This window comes from Cavia porcellus, unplaced genomic scaffold (genome assembly GCF_034190915.1).
Source record: "Cavia porcellus strain 051 isolate PalLab524CR breed Dunkin Hartley unplaced genomic scaffold, mCavPor4.1 scaffold_18, whole genome shotgun sequence".
Classification (NCBI taxonomy): domain Eukaryota; kingdom Metazoa; phylum Chordata; class Mammalia; order Rodentia; family Caviidae; genus Cavia; species Cavia porcellus.
In genome coordinates, this window is record NW_026947501.1 from 11,115,964 (window position 1) to 11,135,254 (window position 19,291).

Sequence of the window (19,291 nt, forward strand, 5' to 3'; positions counted from 1 at the left end):
AACTTGAGAATAAAGAATGTGAATGAAGAAGCAGGGTACAAACAAAAGAACTACAAGGCTATTCACAGAAATAATTAAGGAAAACTTCCCAAACAAAGGAAAAGGAAATGATATTCTGATGTATGAGGCACACAGAACTGCAGCTACCTACAACCAAAACAGAGCTACACCCAGGCATATAATAATCAAGATCCCAGAAATTCAATATATGAACAGAATATTAAAAGCTGTTAGAGACAAGAAACAGATCACCTATAGAGGAAGGCCCATCAGAATAACGGCAGACTTCTCAACACAAACCATCAAGTCAAGAAGAGCCTGGAGTGAAATATTCCAAGCCCTGAAAGAAAATAACCTCCAACCCAGATTGATATACCCTGCTAAACTGTCTCTAGAAATTAGTGGAGAAACAAGATGCTTCCAAGACAAAGAGGAACTTGGGAAATTTGCAACCACCAATCGAACTCTACAGAGAATACTGCAGGGCATTCTAGACAGAGAGAAAAGTACTAAGACTTCAGGAAACAGTGGCAGAAAGGCCTCAATGAATGGACTAGAAAACAGAATAAAGGAGATAAGCAGACAATTGATGGCAAAAAAGAGCGTAACAGAAATGAGGCAAAGAAGGTTGGTTATAATCTCTAATTTAGATGGCCTTGATACACTAAATTAAAAAAAAAAGAACTACACATGGAGTAGATCAGGGGGCAGGGTCTACAGAGATGCTATTTATAGGAAATATAATTAACATGAGAAAGAGTATATGGACTGAAAATCAAATACGAGAAAACAATGTTCTATGTGACAGAGAATCAGAGAATAATAGGGGCAACAAGACCAGTATTTGTGGATAGGTTGGAAAGACAGGCTTTAATAGGTAACTATCAGAGATTAGAGATCAAGCCTAGGAGAGACAAGGTTCGGAACCACTTAGGTAAATAGCAGGTTGCTCCCCCCTCTCCCAATTTAAAACCAAGGGTTGTGAGACCTAAAAATGCATAGTGCATCCTGGGGAACTGAAAGAGGAGGGAGAATCTTAAAAAAGATGGCAGAAGATATTGTTAATAGTGTGTCAGGATTTAAAACCCACATTACTTGCACCACTCTGCTTAGATTTTTTTTTTTGATAGATTATATTTTGTCTCAGTTTGTCTACTTGCATTAGATTTGAGGGCACAGACAGCTATCTCAAAAACATCAGGATATAGCACAGTAATCATCTTTAATTTCCTGTTGTCTTAATCTGGAGCGCTGTATGACTTACACTGTTTTGTCATGACTGATCTAGTTGAATCTAGTTTGTTTGATTGCTGTTTGGTATCGACAGATTTTATTCAAAACTGATATGATTGATGGTGTCAAGTCCGAGTGTGTGGGCAACTACACTGAAGATGACAAGACTCTACGATACACATTCTGGTTTGATAACTGCCTGCTTTTGAAGTTTTATACTATACACAAAGTTCTGTTTTTATTAATACTGTTATGTACTGATATATTCAATTATACTATGTCTGATGATATAGCCAGTTCTATTGAAGATAACAAGAGACAATACAGGAACTATGGTGGAGCTCCTTGTACAACGGTCTTATATGTCTTTCTTGTTTCATGTGTTTGTAGGAATATGTTTTGTTTTGTTTTGCTTTTCCCTCTAACATAGAAAGAATAAAAATACATGTTAAGACTCATGCTTGTGTAGAATCTATAAGCAGGTTATGAAAGTATGTATTATTTCTACCTATTTTCTGTTTTATTTAGTCTTTCTTTAAATAAAGTTAAAAGAAATAAAGACACTATAGTACCCAGTGCTGATCCTGGAGTGTCATGATGTAAAATCCAGCAATACTATTATTCTTTGTTCAGAATGACTTTAGTCTGCTTTAGTTTGTTTAATCTCAACATAAATGAAGATATGGATAACTGCATGTACGTTTAAGTGTATCAGATTGACAACCATGTTACTACCTTTTTGTTGGACAGTTGAACAGAACTGTTTACAGTCTTGCTGTTAGAATTCCCACTTTATATGTTCCACTTTTGTATCTTGAACAACTACGTGTAAAAAGACAGTATGTAAACATCAACTAGTGATTTCTTACTGTTTATTTTTTCTCTGAACATATGTATTATTTCTACCCATTTTCTGTTTTATTTAGTCTTTCTTTCAATAAAATTTAAAAAAAAAAAAAAGAAGTTAATTGAGCAGGGCCTAGTGGCACGCTCCTGTAATCCCAGCATTTCCCAGGCAGGTGGATCATTGCAAGTTCATGACCAGCCTGGGCTACAAAAGTTAGCCCAAAGCCAGCCTGAACCACATAGTGAGATCCTGTCTCAAAAAGACAAAAGAAAAATAAGTTAATTGATTCAGGGCCACACATCAAGTAATACTGGTAGAGAATGAAAAGGTTCACAGTGTATTTTGTTGAACCACTTTATTACAGTGTATGCCACTGTTACTGGGAAGACAAAGAAAAAACAAATAATTTTATTAAGAGTCACAAAATTAATTTGAAAAAACTTAGAGCTAAGAATGACTACAATGCGGTGTAGGGTGAAAAAAATCAGTGAAAAGCTCAGGTAATTGAAAATGACCACACAGAAAAAATCTAGCCACTATAATAAAGAATGGCATTCACTGAAACATATTGATCTCTTATTTAAAGAAAATGATTATATGTTTAATTTAACATCTCAATTACTAAGCATCATAGCCAAGACAAGCCTAAAGAGGATGACACATGACTAATAAATGCAATGTGAAATGCTGGGACACAAAAAAGAGGATCAAGGAAAAGCTAAAATCATCTCAATGAAGTATGGATGCCATTTAATAAGAAGAATGCACTGTATTAGCTGGGTATGGTGACATAGGCCTATAATCCTAGCATTTGGAAAGCTGAGCCAGGAGGATTACTGTGAATTCTATGACAGCCTGGGCTACAGTGAGCTCAAGACCAGGCTGAGCTATACAGCAAGACTGTCTCAAAACAAAACCCAACACAGCTAGGGATTTGGCTCAGCAGTATAAGCACCTGCTTGACAAATGTGAGGTTGTGAGTTCGATCCCTGGTACAAAATAAAAACAAAACAAAAACAAAACAAAACAAAAAAAACCAACAACACACACACCACCAACCCAACCTCTCCCAAAAAGAAAGAAAAGAACGTACTATGTTAATATTAGTTCAAAAAGTGTGACAAATGTTTTATATGTAGCTAGGCAGAAGGCTTGTTAGGGAACTGGGCATACAGGAACTCTATTATCTTTACATTTTTTTGTAGATATAAAAAATGCTCTAGCTGTGTGTGGTGGCATACACCCATAATTCCAGCACTCAGGAGGCTGAGGCAAAAGAACTGTCATGAGTTTAAAAGTAGTCTGGGCTACATAGTAAGTTCAAGGCCAAATTGAGCTACATAGTGAGATCTTGTCTCAACAGCAACAAAAAAATTCTAAAATAAAAAGTTTAAACATTTAGTCACCTGAAAGTTGTCACATATCTTATATATTATACTACCTTGTAAGTTCCATGTGAGTTGAAGCCATGAGTACTTATGATTTTTGGTGCCTGGAACATAGTGCCTGGCATCATAAATATTGGATAAACATATGACCAATTATTAGGGGGAAAAAAAAACCCCTAATAATTTAAATACTGTTTTGTTTAAAGATCTTTATATTCTATGGATATCAGTTGTGAATACATACAATGAAAATCTAAAGTGGTAAAAAGAATTATGATGAAGAGTTTTCTTTTTCTTTTAAAATTTTTAAATGAAAGAATCTGCTGCAAAATATAAAAAAAAAAATTCCAGGATGGAGAAAGGTGTGGGGTGGTCACGATAGGTGTAGCTCAGCTGCTGGGCTCTGGGTTACATACTCTCAGTATGGAAACAAAAAATCTCATCTAGGTTATCAAAATTATTTTTTCATTCCAATACAAATCTTGGGAGTAAAAAAGGAAAAAAAATTCAAGACTGTATGTAAATGAAAGTTAAATACTAAAAAAAAAAGACCTTACCTGGCAGATTTTTTCCCAGATCTCATCACAGCCAGCTTTTTCTTGAAAACTTAGAGCCAAATCATAGTTCTCAGCTTCCGACCAAACAATTAATGTATCCTGTTAAAAAATAAAGATTTCTACACCATCAAATTAGAAAAGAAATATCTATAAAGGAGAAATAAAAATCAAGCAAATTAGAAACAGAATAGCAATGACAAATGTCCTCTAGTAAGTATAGTTAATGTGTACTAGACATCACATCAGTCATGTACTGGTAGTAGTAGCTTGGCAAGACAGCTTGGTAACAAAAAAAGATACAATTTTCTAAAACAAAGGTAATCTCAGCATAGGGTTGGTTGAGGCAGGAGTATTTCTGTGAATTTGAGACCAGCTTGGACTACATAGTGAGTTCAAAGCCAGCCTAAACTACTTAGTGAAACTCCCAACTCAAAAAAACAAAAACCAAAAAACAAAAAAAAAAAACCCACAAACCCTAAAACATCAACAAAAATATTAAAATGGGTTAGTAGGCTCTAGTTCATGTTATCGGTATAGTATTTAGGGGAAAGCCTAATTATTCTTGGTCAAAATTGTAATGCAGACATTCCAATCATCTGCTTTCTGTTGTTTCCAGAAATCCAGCTGTTTCAATCACTAACCATCTACATGTTTAACCTTCCCATTTAGCTGCCTGTGAATGGAATAAACATATGTTAAATGGTACCTAAAACAGGTTAAGATTTATTGGTACTTCTGGTTTTTCTAACCTGGAAAAGACCTACAAATATTAAGAAATGCAATCAAATGATAAAAATGATACTACTTGTTATCTATAAATACTAACAATAGGACCCAGTTCAGCAGTTAAAAGTGGAGCACAACACACTTTTTGCCAAAAAGAGTAATAACCATGTATGTGTCAAACTCATTTATTCTTTAGATTATCTCTATTATTAATTTAAATTTTATGAGCTTTATTATATTAAACAATAAGTACTTACTATGAAAAATATCACTAAAATAAAGTACTGCATTTTTAACATTGTTTACTAAAAAAAGCATCAAATTTTTCAATGTTGACTGCTTTTGGTGTACAAAGTCTAAAAAAGAACAAGAGAAATAAATTCCTACATAAACTACAATGAAAACACTGATACCATGCTACAAAAACATGATTTCTATTTGAATTATCACACCTACGGCATATGACAGTCTTCACATATTACAACTGCATATTCTGTAATCTCTTAGAACAATAGCACATGTGCTTTGCTTTCCTGGCCTTTTTGTAGGATATACTTGACATTTCTTTCAGTCTTGCTGTTTTCTCAGGAATTTTTAATTATATTATACAATGTACAGTTAACAGGAACATAAAATACCAAAATAACTACATAATACGTTTCTAATATGTATTGTGCATTTAGAATAAGCATCTATCTTTTCAGGTAAGCTGCGTACTTGCTTATACAACCTAAGAGATAACATGAGAAATAAAAACCTATGTAAGCTACAATGTAAACACAAACAAAGGTATAACACAGAAATAATCTTTGCAGCTAAACACGGTGGCATTTGGCATGTAATTCCAGCACTCATGAAGCTAAGGCAGGAGGACTGCTCTGAGTTCAAGAACCAGTGGGTTCAGGCCAGTCTGAGCTAAACGGGAAGATAGTGTCTTAAAGAAAATGATGGAAGACGAAGATAAATAAGATGATGAAGAGGAGGAAGAGGAAAAGGAAGAAGAGGAAGAGAAAGAGAAGAACAGGAGGAGGAGGAAGACAAAGAAGAGGAGGAAGAAGAAGTAAAACAATCTTTGCTTCAACTGTCACACACAAGACAGTCTTCACAAGTGCATGTTCCATGTACACGTCTTGCTTACACTGGCAGCATGTGCACCTGGCTTTCCTTTCCTATGTGGCAGGCCATTCTTGTCTTCTCTTCCTTTCTCATCAGGAGTTTCCTACCACATTGGACACTTTGCATTTAGCAGGAAATTAAGATTTATCAGTAAAATATCAAATGTGTAATGACAGCTTACAATAGACATCAATATTTTCACATCAACTGTGTATCTGCTGGCAAAACCAAAGAGATAACATCAGAAACAGAAACCTATGTGAACTACAATACCAATAGAACTCTACAACAAAAATAATCTTTGCTTCTATGTCACATCCAAGGCAGTCTTTACAGATGAAAACTGCATGTTCCATGTGCAATTTCTGTTTGCACTGATAGGATGTATGTTTAGTTTTCTTGCCCCTTTTGCAGGGCACAGTTGAAATCTTTTTGTTTTCTGTTGTTATAGTGGGTCTTTGTAATCCTGTGCCTGCTTGTCCAGCTGTCAGTTCATCAGTATGGTCCAGTTTTTCTGCGCAGTTCCCTGGTTTGTAAAAACATTTGGTTTTTCCTCTGTTGTAAATGATCTCTTTTATGAATTCCACCCTCAATTCTCTAAAAGAAGTTCTTCATGGTATTTTGCACTTGTTTTCTTTATAAGCTATCAAACTATGCCACACACATTTAGGATCAAATAAAACCACCACTAGCCAATGCTTTGTTTTCAGTGACATTATACTTGTTGCTTAACATTAACATTTACTTTGCCTTTAGTCTTGCTGTAGAAACTGTCCATCTCAGGCTTCTGTTGTTTCCCTGTCAACATTTCCACCATGATTCAATGTTGACATCAAGAGTACCAGTTTGAAATTTTTCCTGTTTTTTTCCTGGCCATATATGAGGCCAATGTAAATCTTTCTGAAATTCAAAGGTTGTACTACACAATTATGTGTTTTGAAATCACCTTTCATTTGAAATTTCTGCTTTGTTCTTTTGTAATAGTTCCTGCACTTGTCATGTTGTGCTGTTAGCAAATTTAACATCAACTGGAAACCAGTAAATCAACTGTTAAATATCACATTCTGATTTGTTTGGGAGATGGAAATAACAAGTCTGTTCACAACACCATTTGGTTTATTATTATACAAATGGGGAACTGGCTGGGTGGGCATGGTGGTACACTCTGTAATTTCAGCACTCAGGTGGCTGACACAGGAGGATCACTGCAAATTCAAGATCAGCCTAGGCTACAAAGTGAGCCAAAGGCATAGCAAGACCCTATCTCCAAAAGACAAAAAAAAAAAAAAAAAAAAAAAAAAAAAAAAAAAAAAGGGTGGGGAGGGGGGAGAAGATGGCAAGGGTTTGAATTCAGTACAAGCCATGAGCACCCATGGGTTGAAACCCAGCACACAGGGAAGCCTTGGAACATCGCTCCCAGGTGCTAAGACCACACCCCTCCTCCCAAATCACCTGAGGATGCATGTGAGGTCCTCACAGGCCTCACTGGCCCACTTTCAGAGAACTCCAAGCAGCTAGTTGTTGCTTGCTACAGGAGCAAAAAACACGCCAGGTGAATCTCAGTGCACAGGGGAACCCTTCAAACATGGCTCAAAACCTGGAAATACAGGAAAATGACAAAATCAAAGAGCAAAATGCAACCTCAAACTTCCAGCCCAACCCAAGCAAGCCTAGGAGACAAGGACACAGAAGAAACTATAAGCCATACACCTGAAACTCAAGAAATGATAACTGAAGTAACGAAACAACTCCAGGAAACTATAAAAGAACTCAAATCAGAAATAATCTCCCAGATAAAAGAAGAAACGATAAATGTAATGAAAGAAATGCTGAACATATTTAAGATGACATAAAACTAAAAGACTAGAGGAACAAAGAAAAAGAGGAAACCGTGAATGAACAATGTAAGAAACAAACAGAATGCATGAAGCAGATTCAAAGAGATATACAAGAAATCAAAAATTCCACTGAAAGTTGGCAAAACTGCCTCAATGAAAGTGAAGACACAATTTCAGACCACGAAGATATGATTGCAGCTAATGAACAGGAAAGATGTTTTAAAAATAACAAGGAACAGGAAATAACAATTTAACAACTGCAAGATGATGCAAAGAAAAACAACGTAAGATTGATAGGGAGAAACGAAAAGGAAGGTGACAACACAAATCATATCAAGAGTCTGGTTACAGAAGTAATAGCTGAAAATTTCCCAAACATGAGAATGGAAACTGACATACAGATTAGTGAAGCATATAGAACTCTAAATAACCATAACCCAAATAAAACTACACCCAGACATGTAATAATCAATATCCCAGAAACCCAACATAAGAATACAATATTAAAAGCTGCTACAGAGAGACAGATCACCTATAAAGGAAAGCCTATCAGAATCACCGCAGTCTCCTCAACACAAACAATGAAGTCAAGAAGAACATGGGGTTAAGTACTTCAGATCCTAAAGGAAAATGACTTCCAACCCAGACTGATGCATCCTGCTAAACTGTTCTTCAAAATGCATGGAGAAATAAGATACTTCCACGACAAAGAAAAGCTGAAGAACTTCATGACCACCAAACCAACCCTTCAAAGAATACCGAAAGACATTCTAGACAGACATAGGAAAAAACCACTAAGCAAGGCAAACAATTAAACAGGGTGGAAAGGTAAAGAATCAACACAGAGAGATAACATGTCAAAAATAAACCACTATGTATCAGTTGTAACCAATTCACCAATTAAAAGAAATAAACAACATCCAATAATATCCTGTATACTGAAAACCCATCTAACCCAAAAGGAAGCTCACAGACTGAAAGTCAAAGGATGGAAAACAATACTCCATGCAACAAGATCTCAGTAAAAAGCAGGGGTAGCTATTCTGTTTGCAGACAATGTGAACTTCAAGAATGATCCAAACAGACAAAAGAAGGCTAATACATATTAATTAGGGGAGAACTTGAAGAGGAAGAGATAACAATCTTAAACATATATGCACCAAATTTGGGAGCACCCAACTATACAAAACAAATATTAACAGAAATGAAAAATCAAATAAGCAATAACACAATTACAGCAGGAGATCTTAACAGACCACTTAGACAAAGGGGCAGATCAACTAGACAGAAAATCAGCAAAGAAATACCAGAACTGAATCAAACCTGTGAACAAATGAACTTAGTAGATGTATAAAGTGTTCCATCCACCATCAGATTACATTCTTCTCAGCAGCATATGGAATGTACTCTAAAATAGACCATATACTAGCCCACAGAACATGCATAACTAAATGCAAAAGAACTGAAATTATCCTATGCATGTTATCAGATCATAGCACCATAAAACTAGAAATTAATGACAAAAGAAACTGCAAAAACCCCAAAACACATGGAAATTGAATAATACACTTCTGAGCAATCAGTGGGTCCCAAAGGAAATTAAAGAAATTAAACAATATTTGCAGGCAAACGAAAATACAAATACATCTTACCGGAACCTGTGGTATGCAATGAAAGCAGTCCTCAGAGGAAAATTTATTGTGGTGAGCTCCCACATCAGGAAAACAACAAACACAAATCAACAATCTAATGTTACACCTCAAACATCTAGAAGAAGAAGAGCAAGTCAAGCCCGAAGCCACAAGAAGGGAGGAAATTATAAAGGTCAGAGCAGAAATCAATGCAATCGGAACTAAGAAAACAATACAAAGAATCAATGAATTAAAAAGTTGGTTCTTTGAAAGAATAAATAAAATTGACCGGCCTCTAGCCAACCTTTTTAAAAAAGGAAAACCTTCAAATTCATGCAACAAGGAATGAAAAGGGTGAAATCACTATAGACCCCGTGGAAATACAGAAGATCAAATACCTATTTTGAAAACCTCTACTCTTATAGCCTTGACAACACAGAAGAAATGGATAGATTCCTAGAAACATATGAATTACCAAAGCTGGATCAAGAAGATGTAAAACTTCTGAATAACCCAATTTTATGAATGAAATTGAAAATGCAATTAAATCCCTACCAACAAAGAAAAGCCCAGGTTCAAATGGATTCACTGAGGAATTCTACAAGAAATTCAAAGATTTAAATGTTGACACTCCTCAAACTCTCCAATGAAACTGAAAGGAAAATAATTCTCCCTCATTAATTCCTGGAGGCAAACATTACTCTAATACCCAAACCTGAGAAAGACCCAACCAAAAAGAGAACTACAGGCCAATCTCCCTAATGAACATAGGTGCAAAAATTTTCAGCAAGATTTTGGCAAACAGAATGCAGCAAATCATCAAGAAGATTATACACCATGACCAAGTGGGATTCATCCCAGGCTTGCAGGGATGGTTCAACATATGCAAATCAATAAATGTAATCCACCATATCAATAGAGCCAAAAATAAGAACCACATGATCATTTACATAGACGCAGAAAAAGCTTTTGATAAGGTCCAACACTTATTCATGATAAAAACCTTATAGAGAAAATTGGAATAGATGATCTTTACCTCAATATGATAAAAGCCATCTATGACAAACCAACAGCCAGGATCATATTAAATGGCCAAAAACTGAAAGCTTTTACCCTAAAATCAGGAACAAGACAAGGTTGTTCATTATCACCGCTCCTATTCAATATAGTACTGGAAATACTAGCCAGGCCAATTAGACAAGAGAGAGAAACAAAAGGAGTAAGGATAGGACAAGAATAAGTTATCATTATTTGCAGATGACATGTTACTCTACATAGAAGACCCCCAAAACTCCGTTGAAAGAGTCCTAGATATAATGAGTAAATTCAGTAATGTAGTTGGATACAAAGTCAACACTCACAAATCAACAGCATTCCTATACACTAACAATAAAACCACTGAGAGAGAAATAAAAGAAGCCACACGTTTTACAACAGCACCCAACAAAATAAAATACTTAGGTATTAATCTAACAGAAGAAGCAAAAGATCTATTCAGGGAAAATGATAACACCCTAAAATGGAAATTGAAGAGGACCTCAGAAAATGGAAAGACATCGCTTGTTCATGAATAGGAAGAACAAACATTGTGAAAATGGCCATTTTCCCAAAACTGTTATACAGATTTAATGCAATTCCAATCAAAATGCTACCAGTATATCTCACAGATCTAGAGAAATCACTCCTGAAATTCATCTGGAACCACAAGAGACCTAGAATAGCAAAGGCAATTCTAAGCAACATAGGCAAGGCAGGAAGCATCACAATCCCTGACTTGAAGTTATACTACAAAGCTACTGTAATAAAATCAGCATGGTACTGGAATAAAAACAGACCTGAAGATCAATGGAAAAGATTAGAAGATAGAACTACAACTACAAACACACTCAGCTACCTTATCTTTGATAAAGGGGCCAAACACATCCACTGGAAGAAAAATAAGTCTCTTCAATAAATGGTGCTAGAAAAACCGGCTCTCCATATGCCAAAAACTAAAACCAGACCCATGCCTACCACCATGTACTAAAGTCAAAATGGATCAAAGATCTAAATATTAAAACAGAAATACTAAATTTGTTGGAAGACAAAAGTAGGTAGATATCTTGAAGACAGAAGTAGGTAGAGAATTCATGAACAGGAATCAAACTGCACAGGAAATACTTCCCAGAATCAATAACTGGGATCACGTCTTATTAGAGAGTTTCTGCATGCCAAAAGAAATCTCCAGCATAGCCAAAAGAAAACCCACAAGTTGGGAAAAAATCTTAGTGTCCCTCAGACAAAGGACTTGTGTCTAGAAATATAAATTAAAAAAAATCAGCCCCCCAAAATTCAAAGACCAATTCCAAAAATGGGCATCTGAGATGAATACACAATTCTCAGATGAAGAAATACAAATGGCAAATAAATACATGAAAAAATGCTCAGCATCATTGGTCATTAGAGAAATGCAAATAAAAACCACATTGCATTTCACTCCTGAAAGAATGGCCAGTTTTAAGAAAACTATCAATGACAAATGCTGGAGAAGCTGTGGGGAAAAAGGAACTCTCCTGCACTGTTGGTGGGAGCGTAGACTGGTGCAACTATTATGGAGGTCAGTCTAGAGAATCCTCAAAAAGCTGGGATTGGAGGTCCCACTGGATCCAGGTATTCCACTTCCGGGCACATTCCCAGAAGAACTGAAAACATCATACCACCGTGCTATATGTGTACCCATGTTTACAGCAGCACAATTTGTATTAGCCAGATCTTGAAAACAACCTAAATGCCCATCAACTGAGGAATGGATAAAAAAGATGTGGTGTTTCTATACAATGGAGTACTACTCAGCTATAAAGAATGATCACATTGAGATAGTTAACATTTATAGGATTGGAACAATTGTGCATATTATTGTATAGTGATCTGAGGAACTCTTGAAGATCATTATGTAAAATAACCACCTTAAGTTATGCTCATACCACCTTGTTTTGAAAGTCTATATTGTCAGTGTTCTGGGCTCTTTGCTATTGTTTATATGCCCTTTTTGTTTTGTGTTTTTCTAGGAATTTGTTTTCTCTTGTCTTCTAATACAGAAAGGATAGGAACACATGTAGAGAGAGACTCATGCACGCGTAGAACTAAGAAGTTTATGAGAATCGATAACGTTGGTTACCATAATGCCTCTGGTTGTCTTCAAGATAGTAAAATGAAACAAAACAGTAACAGAATAAAACAAAACAAACAAACAAACAAACAAAAAAACAATGAAAGCAATACAGGACTTCAAAATAGTAAATCCAAAATGGTTACTATATCTTGTTATTGGTGAAATAGCTGCCCATGCCATCAGATACAAAATTAAGATAAACTAACAAAATTAAGATAAAACAGAATACAACCCAACCAAACAAAACAATGATACAGGATTTCAAAACAGCAGGGAATTAACAAAGGCCACCGTCTTCAGAAGGCAATCTCCCATGTATGCTACACTGTGTGTAGTTATCCTCTGAACAGATGATCAGACTACCTGCTATAAATCTGGAGTCAATGAGACACTAAACACTACAAGCATTGAGTTGTATTTTTACATTAGCTATCATCACAGCCTGTGTTTCTCCAGATCAAGTGGTCACTTTCAGGGGAGAAGGAGGGCTAAGGGAGACATTGGTTCTTCTTGTCTCCTTGCTTAGGTGCCAGAAGGGACTGGCATCTGGCTCTCCTCAGCCTGCACATGGCGCTGACTCACAGGAGGTCTTAGCTTCTTGTTCTCCTCCTTGCAGTCTGCAAATGGCACCAACTCATGAGAGAGGGTTTGCATCTGGTTCTCCCCATCAGCCTGAGTATGGCCTATTTTGACTATTCAAACATGTTACTAACATTGCTGTTTTCTCTGTCATATGAAACAAAGAGGTCTGCATTCCCTATGTCTATATTAGTCAATTTTTGTTTCATTTCACCATTATAAGAGCTTTGGCTCACATGGCCAATGTCAAAGTCATCATCATCATCCTACATACTCAGACCACTTTTATGTTATGAAAATACGTATTTTACCGTAATAGATTATCATCTTCATCATCCACGGCAAGAGTAATCTGATGATTCACTTTTGACTTTCTCTAGATTTGCAAATTTGGCTTTTTATGTGCCATTGTACTTTATTGAACTACTACTAACAGAAAAATCAAAAGAAAAAAATTTAAAAACCAGATCTTACAAGTGGTGTGGGTGTATCCTCTCTGATGCTCAGGTACACATATGTAAAACTTGTTAAGACAGGGCATCACTTGTGTTTGATGCTGTTTTGGTTACTTTTTCTCATTCCTGAGACAAAATACCCAACATCCAAAATCAGGGAAGGAAAGGTTTATTTAGCTTACAGTTTTTGGAGGTTTCAGTCCATAGTCAGCTGGCTCCAAGGCACAGTAGCATGGCTAAGGGGTACCATACAGGACAGCCTCAAGTGACAAGACAGAAAGGGCAAAAGGGCGAAAGGCATGCCTCCTTCCTATCCTTATACTGTATTATAGCTACCCACCCCTGGGCAGGTGCAGCACTCACTGCTAATCCAAGCACTAGACAATGAACCAATCACAAAAAATTTAGCTGCCTTCATAACTGCATGAGGTTCTGGGGGGACACCCAGACACAAACCATAACATTCCATCCCTGGTCCTCCATGTATATCCTTTATGTAAAAGACATTTAGTCCACCTCCAAAAGTTGTCAAAGTCCTAATAAGTTTCAGCACTGCTGAAAAGTCCAAGTCCCGAGTCTTTGGGGAGATATGAGGCAAACTCTTAGCTAAACCCCCAGTACAAATGAAAACAAAGTTAAGCACTTCCAACATGCAATGCACAAGATAAACATTCTCATTCCAATAGTTACAAACAGGAAGGTATGAAGGATTGGGTCAAAAGCAAGTCTAAAAACCAGCAGGGCAAACATTAAGTCCTGGAATCCCACTCCACATCTGAAATAATCTGGTTGTGAGCACAAAAGGGCTTGAGCAACTCCATCCCCATGGCACTTTTGGTGGTTATAGCTCCCACAGCTTCTTAGGCCCACTCTGCTCAGTTCTTACAGTTTTCTTCAGATGATTCACACTTATGACTTTCCAAACTTCTGGGTTGTCCACTGCATCTCTGGCTTCACACTCACAGCTTTATGCACTGCCTTCTCATGGGCACACTGCCTGGCTTCCCAGGCCTTCTGAAATTGGGGTGAAGCTACCTTAACCTCAGAACTCTTATATTCTGCATGTGTCTAAAACCAGTGCCACATGGATGATGCTGAAGTCTGCTGCCAGCTGGAGCAGTAATCAGGCTTTCCTCTCTCTTGGCTGTAGGACTTGAGTATCTGAATTGCTAAGCACTCTGAACTTCACTGAGGAACAAATTCTATATGCTGCCACCATTCTGGAACCCGGTGTGGCTGCTGCCATTTTGGAACCTCATGTGGCCTCTGCTACCATTCTGGAACATGGCACTTTGCAGCTTTCTCCTCAAACCCAAGTCTTTCACTTTTGCAATTTAGAGGCTTCAAATTAGAGACTTGTCACAACTTCTGGTGATGCTCCCAGGCCATCTTTTGCATTCTTAGGTTCCTTCTCAGCAATTGAGATTTTCAGCTGTATTTTTATAGTTCACAGCTTTACTGGAGCTTTCTTTCTGGCCAAACTCACAATGTTTTAAGTCATCCTGCTGGCCTCTTTGCTCTTGATTCATAACATAAATCTGGCTAAAAGCTCCCAATGACAGCCAAGCCACTGCTCCAACATTCGACCTCCTTGAAACTTCTTCTGCCAGATTAATTAGTCCACTGCCCTTAATCTCAGTCTCAGGCCAAGTCTTTGGACATGGGCAAAATGCAGACAAACTTCCTGCCAAGTTGTAACACACATTCATCTGGAGTCCAGCACCTAATGTAGTCTCCCCTAGTAGAAACCTTCTGAGCCTGAACTTTACGGGTTTTCTGGTCTTCTGAACTCTAACCAGAATTTCCCATACAGAACAGCCTAAGCTGTTCCAAGGCTACTCCTTCAGGCAACATCTCTGAACCTTTCCAAACTCTTCCCACAAGCCATTCCCAAAGGCTCTTGAACCACATGGTTCGGTACAGTTATAGCAACAATCCCACTTCTGGTACCAAATTCTGTCTTACTTTTTGTTGATTGCTAAGAAAAAGTACTTCATGCCCAAAGTTAAGGAAGGAGACATTTATTTAGCTTACAGTTTTTGGAGGTTTCAGTCCATACTCAGCTGGCTCCAAAGCAGAGTAACATGGCCAAGTTGTAGCCATTCATGGCAGCCACAAGTGACAAGAGTAAAAGGGCAAAAGTTCTTCCCTCACTTATACTGTACAAAAGCTAGCCACCCTGTGTGGATGCAGCACTCACGCTGCCAATCCCAGTGCCAGACAATGAAGTAACCACAAATGGTAGATTCAGCTACCTCCGTGACTGCATGAGCCTTTGGAACACCCAGACACAAACCATAATATACACTTTAGCACATGTGCACACACCTTGCCGTTTGTTTTACCAAGTGGGTAAACACAACAATTGCTTCCTGTATCCCTCACCTACTGAGATACACAGCCGACTACTATTATGCTAAAATCACAAAGTTTACAGTAATACAGGGATGTGTTACTGGAATCTAGTGTTATGCTCCGCAGGGTAGGTTGTAGAAAAATTAAATCAAGGTTTGGTAAGTGCTTTCCTAGAATGTTCTCTTACACCCCTACTAAAGAAACTAAGTTTGAATTTAGATTCAAAGACATGCATACATACATTTAAATACTAAAATCACTATGCAATATTCAAATGAACAATTTTTTTAAGAAAACATGGTAAAATTTGATATGGCTAAAACTTTGAATTTAAACATGAGGTTTTGTTTTGAGACACAGTCTCACTATGTAAGCCAGGCTTGGCTTGAATTTGGGTAATCCTCTTGGCTCAGCCTTCTGAGTGCTGGGATTATAGGCTTACACCATCATGTCCAGCACAAGAATTGAGTTTTACATTGTACTAAAATATAATTTACAAAATATTTTCCACTTATTAATCATCCAAATGACTATTCATAAATATTCTGATCTGATATTAATATAAAACTAAAAGTGAACCCTAAATTAATATAAGACAGTCTTGAAAATGTCAGTACTTTTTGGCTCTAACCAGTCAATCAAAAAACTCTTTAATTGGGCCAGGGATTAGCTCAGTGGCATAAACGGCTACTTGGCAAGAGCGAGGTTGTGAGTTTGATCCCCAGTACCAAAATCTCCCAAACACCCCACCCTTTAATTAATTCAGGTCTCATGTTAATTATTTGCTTATAATCAGGTAAGAATAGCTGGAAATCTGTTCTACCCTCTTCCTGTCTATGCTTCTCGATAGGGAAATTTTCCACCAAAGTTCTCTTAAAATTTTATCAGGTCCTGTAATTCTTCCCACCATACATACATATATATATATATATATATATATATATATATATATTTTCACAAATTCTTGTGAAGAACTTGTACATACAGAAAATGTAAAATTCAGTCCTACTCTACTCACTAAAGCAACCACCCAGGCTCCTTGTAGTCCCCTTAGTCTCTGAGGTGTCATCTTCATGGTCTCCTCAAAACAGCTTTATAAACAGTGATGTCCAAAACTTTTGTGCACCTCAGTGTATTTATATGTATACATAAGAACACAGTATTACTGAAATTTTGTAAAACACACTAAAGTAGAAATAGAAGGGCTATATAAAAACAAAATAGGCAAAAATTTTAAGTGTTTGAGATATAACGGTTCCAGAACAGCATGTCAAGACCAGGGCATAACCTACCCCTCAATGAAACATGCATATGTAAAAATCATCCATTTAATAACTGAACTTTTTAGGAGAGCAACTTTCTTTTCTTCTTTTGAGACAGGGTCTCACTATGTAGTCTAAGTTGGCCTTGAACTGACCATATAGTACAGGCTGGCCTCAAAGACAGCAATCTTTCTGTCTCAGTACCCCGGTGCTGGGATTACAGGCCTGTGACACCAAGCCTAACTGGGAGCGCAACTTCTTTTCAGAGGTATTACATTATTGTTTTGTTGCTACAAGGTTGACAAGGTTACAGGTAACACTAGGAGTGTAAAAGAAAGTCCAATCATTTGATCTTCATTAGCAACTGTTTCAAACACTTGTAAGGTACTTATCCATTTTGATAGGGTTAGGACAGCCTGGCTACCATACTCGCAATTCTTCATAAAATGTTATTTTTCCTTCAGAATATAATGAACGTTTTTGATATAGACACTTGATTTACTGTTTACTAAACATTAACAAAACTCAAGTTTTTTCATCATTTTTTTGTTCCTTTCTTTTTTTGAGACAGGGTGTTGCAATGAAGCCCTGGCTCGCCTTAAACCTCCTGCCCAGTCTCCCAAATATTAGGGTGCAGGTTTGTGCTACTATGCCCCGCTTTTCTTCCTATTCTTAACTTACATTCTTTTCCCTGATCCAGACAAAGCTATGAAACTAGTGAAATTTATATAGTCCTTTCAAAATGCAAAGAATGACCTTGAGAAATGGTTGTAAGAATCCTTACTTTCTCGCTGTGGGCCACAGCTCAGTGTTAGTTTGGGTTCAGTCTCCAGCATGGTCAAACAAAAACCAATAATCAAAACCAAAACAGTTTAGGGCGGTGGCACGTGCCGATAATCCCAGCTTCTCAGGAGGCTAAAGCAAGAGTATAGTTGAGCCAGGCCAGCCAGGGTAGCACAGTGAGACCCTAAGTCAAATCAAATCAAACCAAATCGAACCAAACCAAACCTAAGCCAAGCCAAACCAAACCAACCCTCTTATTTTTATCAGGGGTACCAAGTATTTCTTTTGGTAAGTCAAATCTGAGACGCGATCTAACTGTATCTCTAGTTAAGTTTAAAAGAGATAAGGAAGTATCACTACAGTATGAAATTTCCATCTATTGTTCTAAACCTCACATCTCTATAATAAAATACCCAGAAGAAACACTGCTTAGAATTTATTTTCCATGTAACAGAATAAAAGCTCCCAGGGGAGAATGCATAGAAATGGCACAAGAATGCTCAAAACAGAATGTCAAATGGCAGCATCTCCTGCAAATCCAAAAGGCCAAGATCTCACAGTAAAGTTTGTTTTCAAACCTGTACTTTGTGATTAATATACTACTTGCTTATTTATGCATGACAAATAGTTTCATCTCTTTGAGACATTATTAATGATTCAGTTTAAACCAAAAGCTTAAGTGTTTTCCTCAAGTAACTAAATTATTTCATCATTATTGTGTCCCTATGGAAACCAGATTCTAATCGAGTTTGTAGGAAGATACAAAAAGGTTAGTTATATCTAGTAGAGATCTTTAAAAACAATCAAAAAGTTGAGTATAGGCCAGGAGTGATTACGCATGCCTATAATCCCAGCTACTTGGGAGACTGAAGCAGGAGGATGTTAAGTTTCAGGCCAACTGGGACTAATTTGTAAATCACTGATATAAAAAATAAAGAAGGCTGGGATGTAGCTCAGGGCAAAAACCCAGGATTCAATGTCTAGTATCATAAAATGACCAAACAACAAACAAAAAAAATCACCATATTCCATAGCTGAATATTACTTAAATTATAGGTTCCTAATCAAGGGTCTAATGGCACCTGAAAATTTACTTAAAACTTGATACATAATATCGCTTTTAAAGAAAAAGTTTTCTGTTCCACAGGCATTTAGTAAGGGGTAAGTCATTTTTTTCTCCTCAGTTCTTCCTCTTGGTACTGATCTGTTTCATTTGTGAATAATCTTTAGCCATGAAATAGTTGAGATTTTAACCACTAGTCAGACTAACCTCGTATCTGACACTAAAGATTTACATAAAATTTAGTACACACAGGCTGAAGTTTTCCAAAAGCTAAAGTATGTGTATAAAATTAAAATATCAGTGTATT

The 19,291-nt window shown here is 36.9% G+C and overlaps 1 protein-coding gene across 5 annotated transcripts in view; it reads right to left on the reverse strand.

The window, feature by feature from the left end:
- Positions 1-19,291, reverse strand: part of Ppp4r3b (protein phosphatase 4 regulatory subunit 3B) — a 75,355-nt gene that overhangs the window by 48,024 nt on the left and 8,040 nt on the right. For all 5 annotated transcript variants that reach the window (XM_063229424.1, XM_063229423.1, XM_063229422.1 and 2 more), the window contains exon 3: positions 4,026-4,124. In XM_063229424.1, coding sequence (XP_063085494.1) covers positions 4,026-4,124 — 99 coding nt within the window. The remainder of the gene's footprint in view (positions 1-4,025; positions 4,125-19,291) is intronic.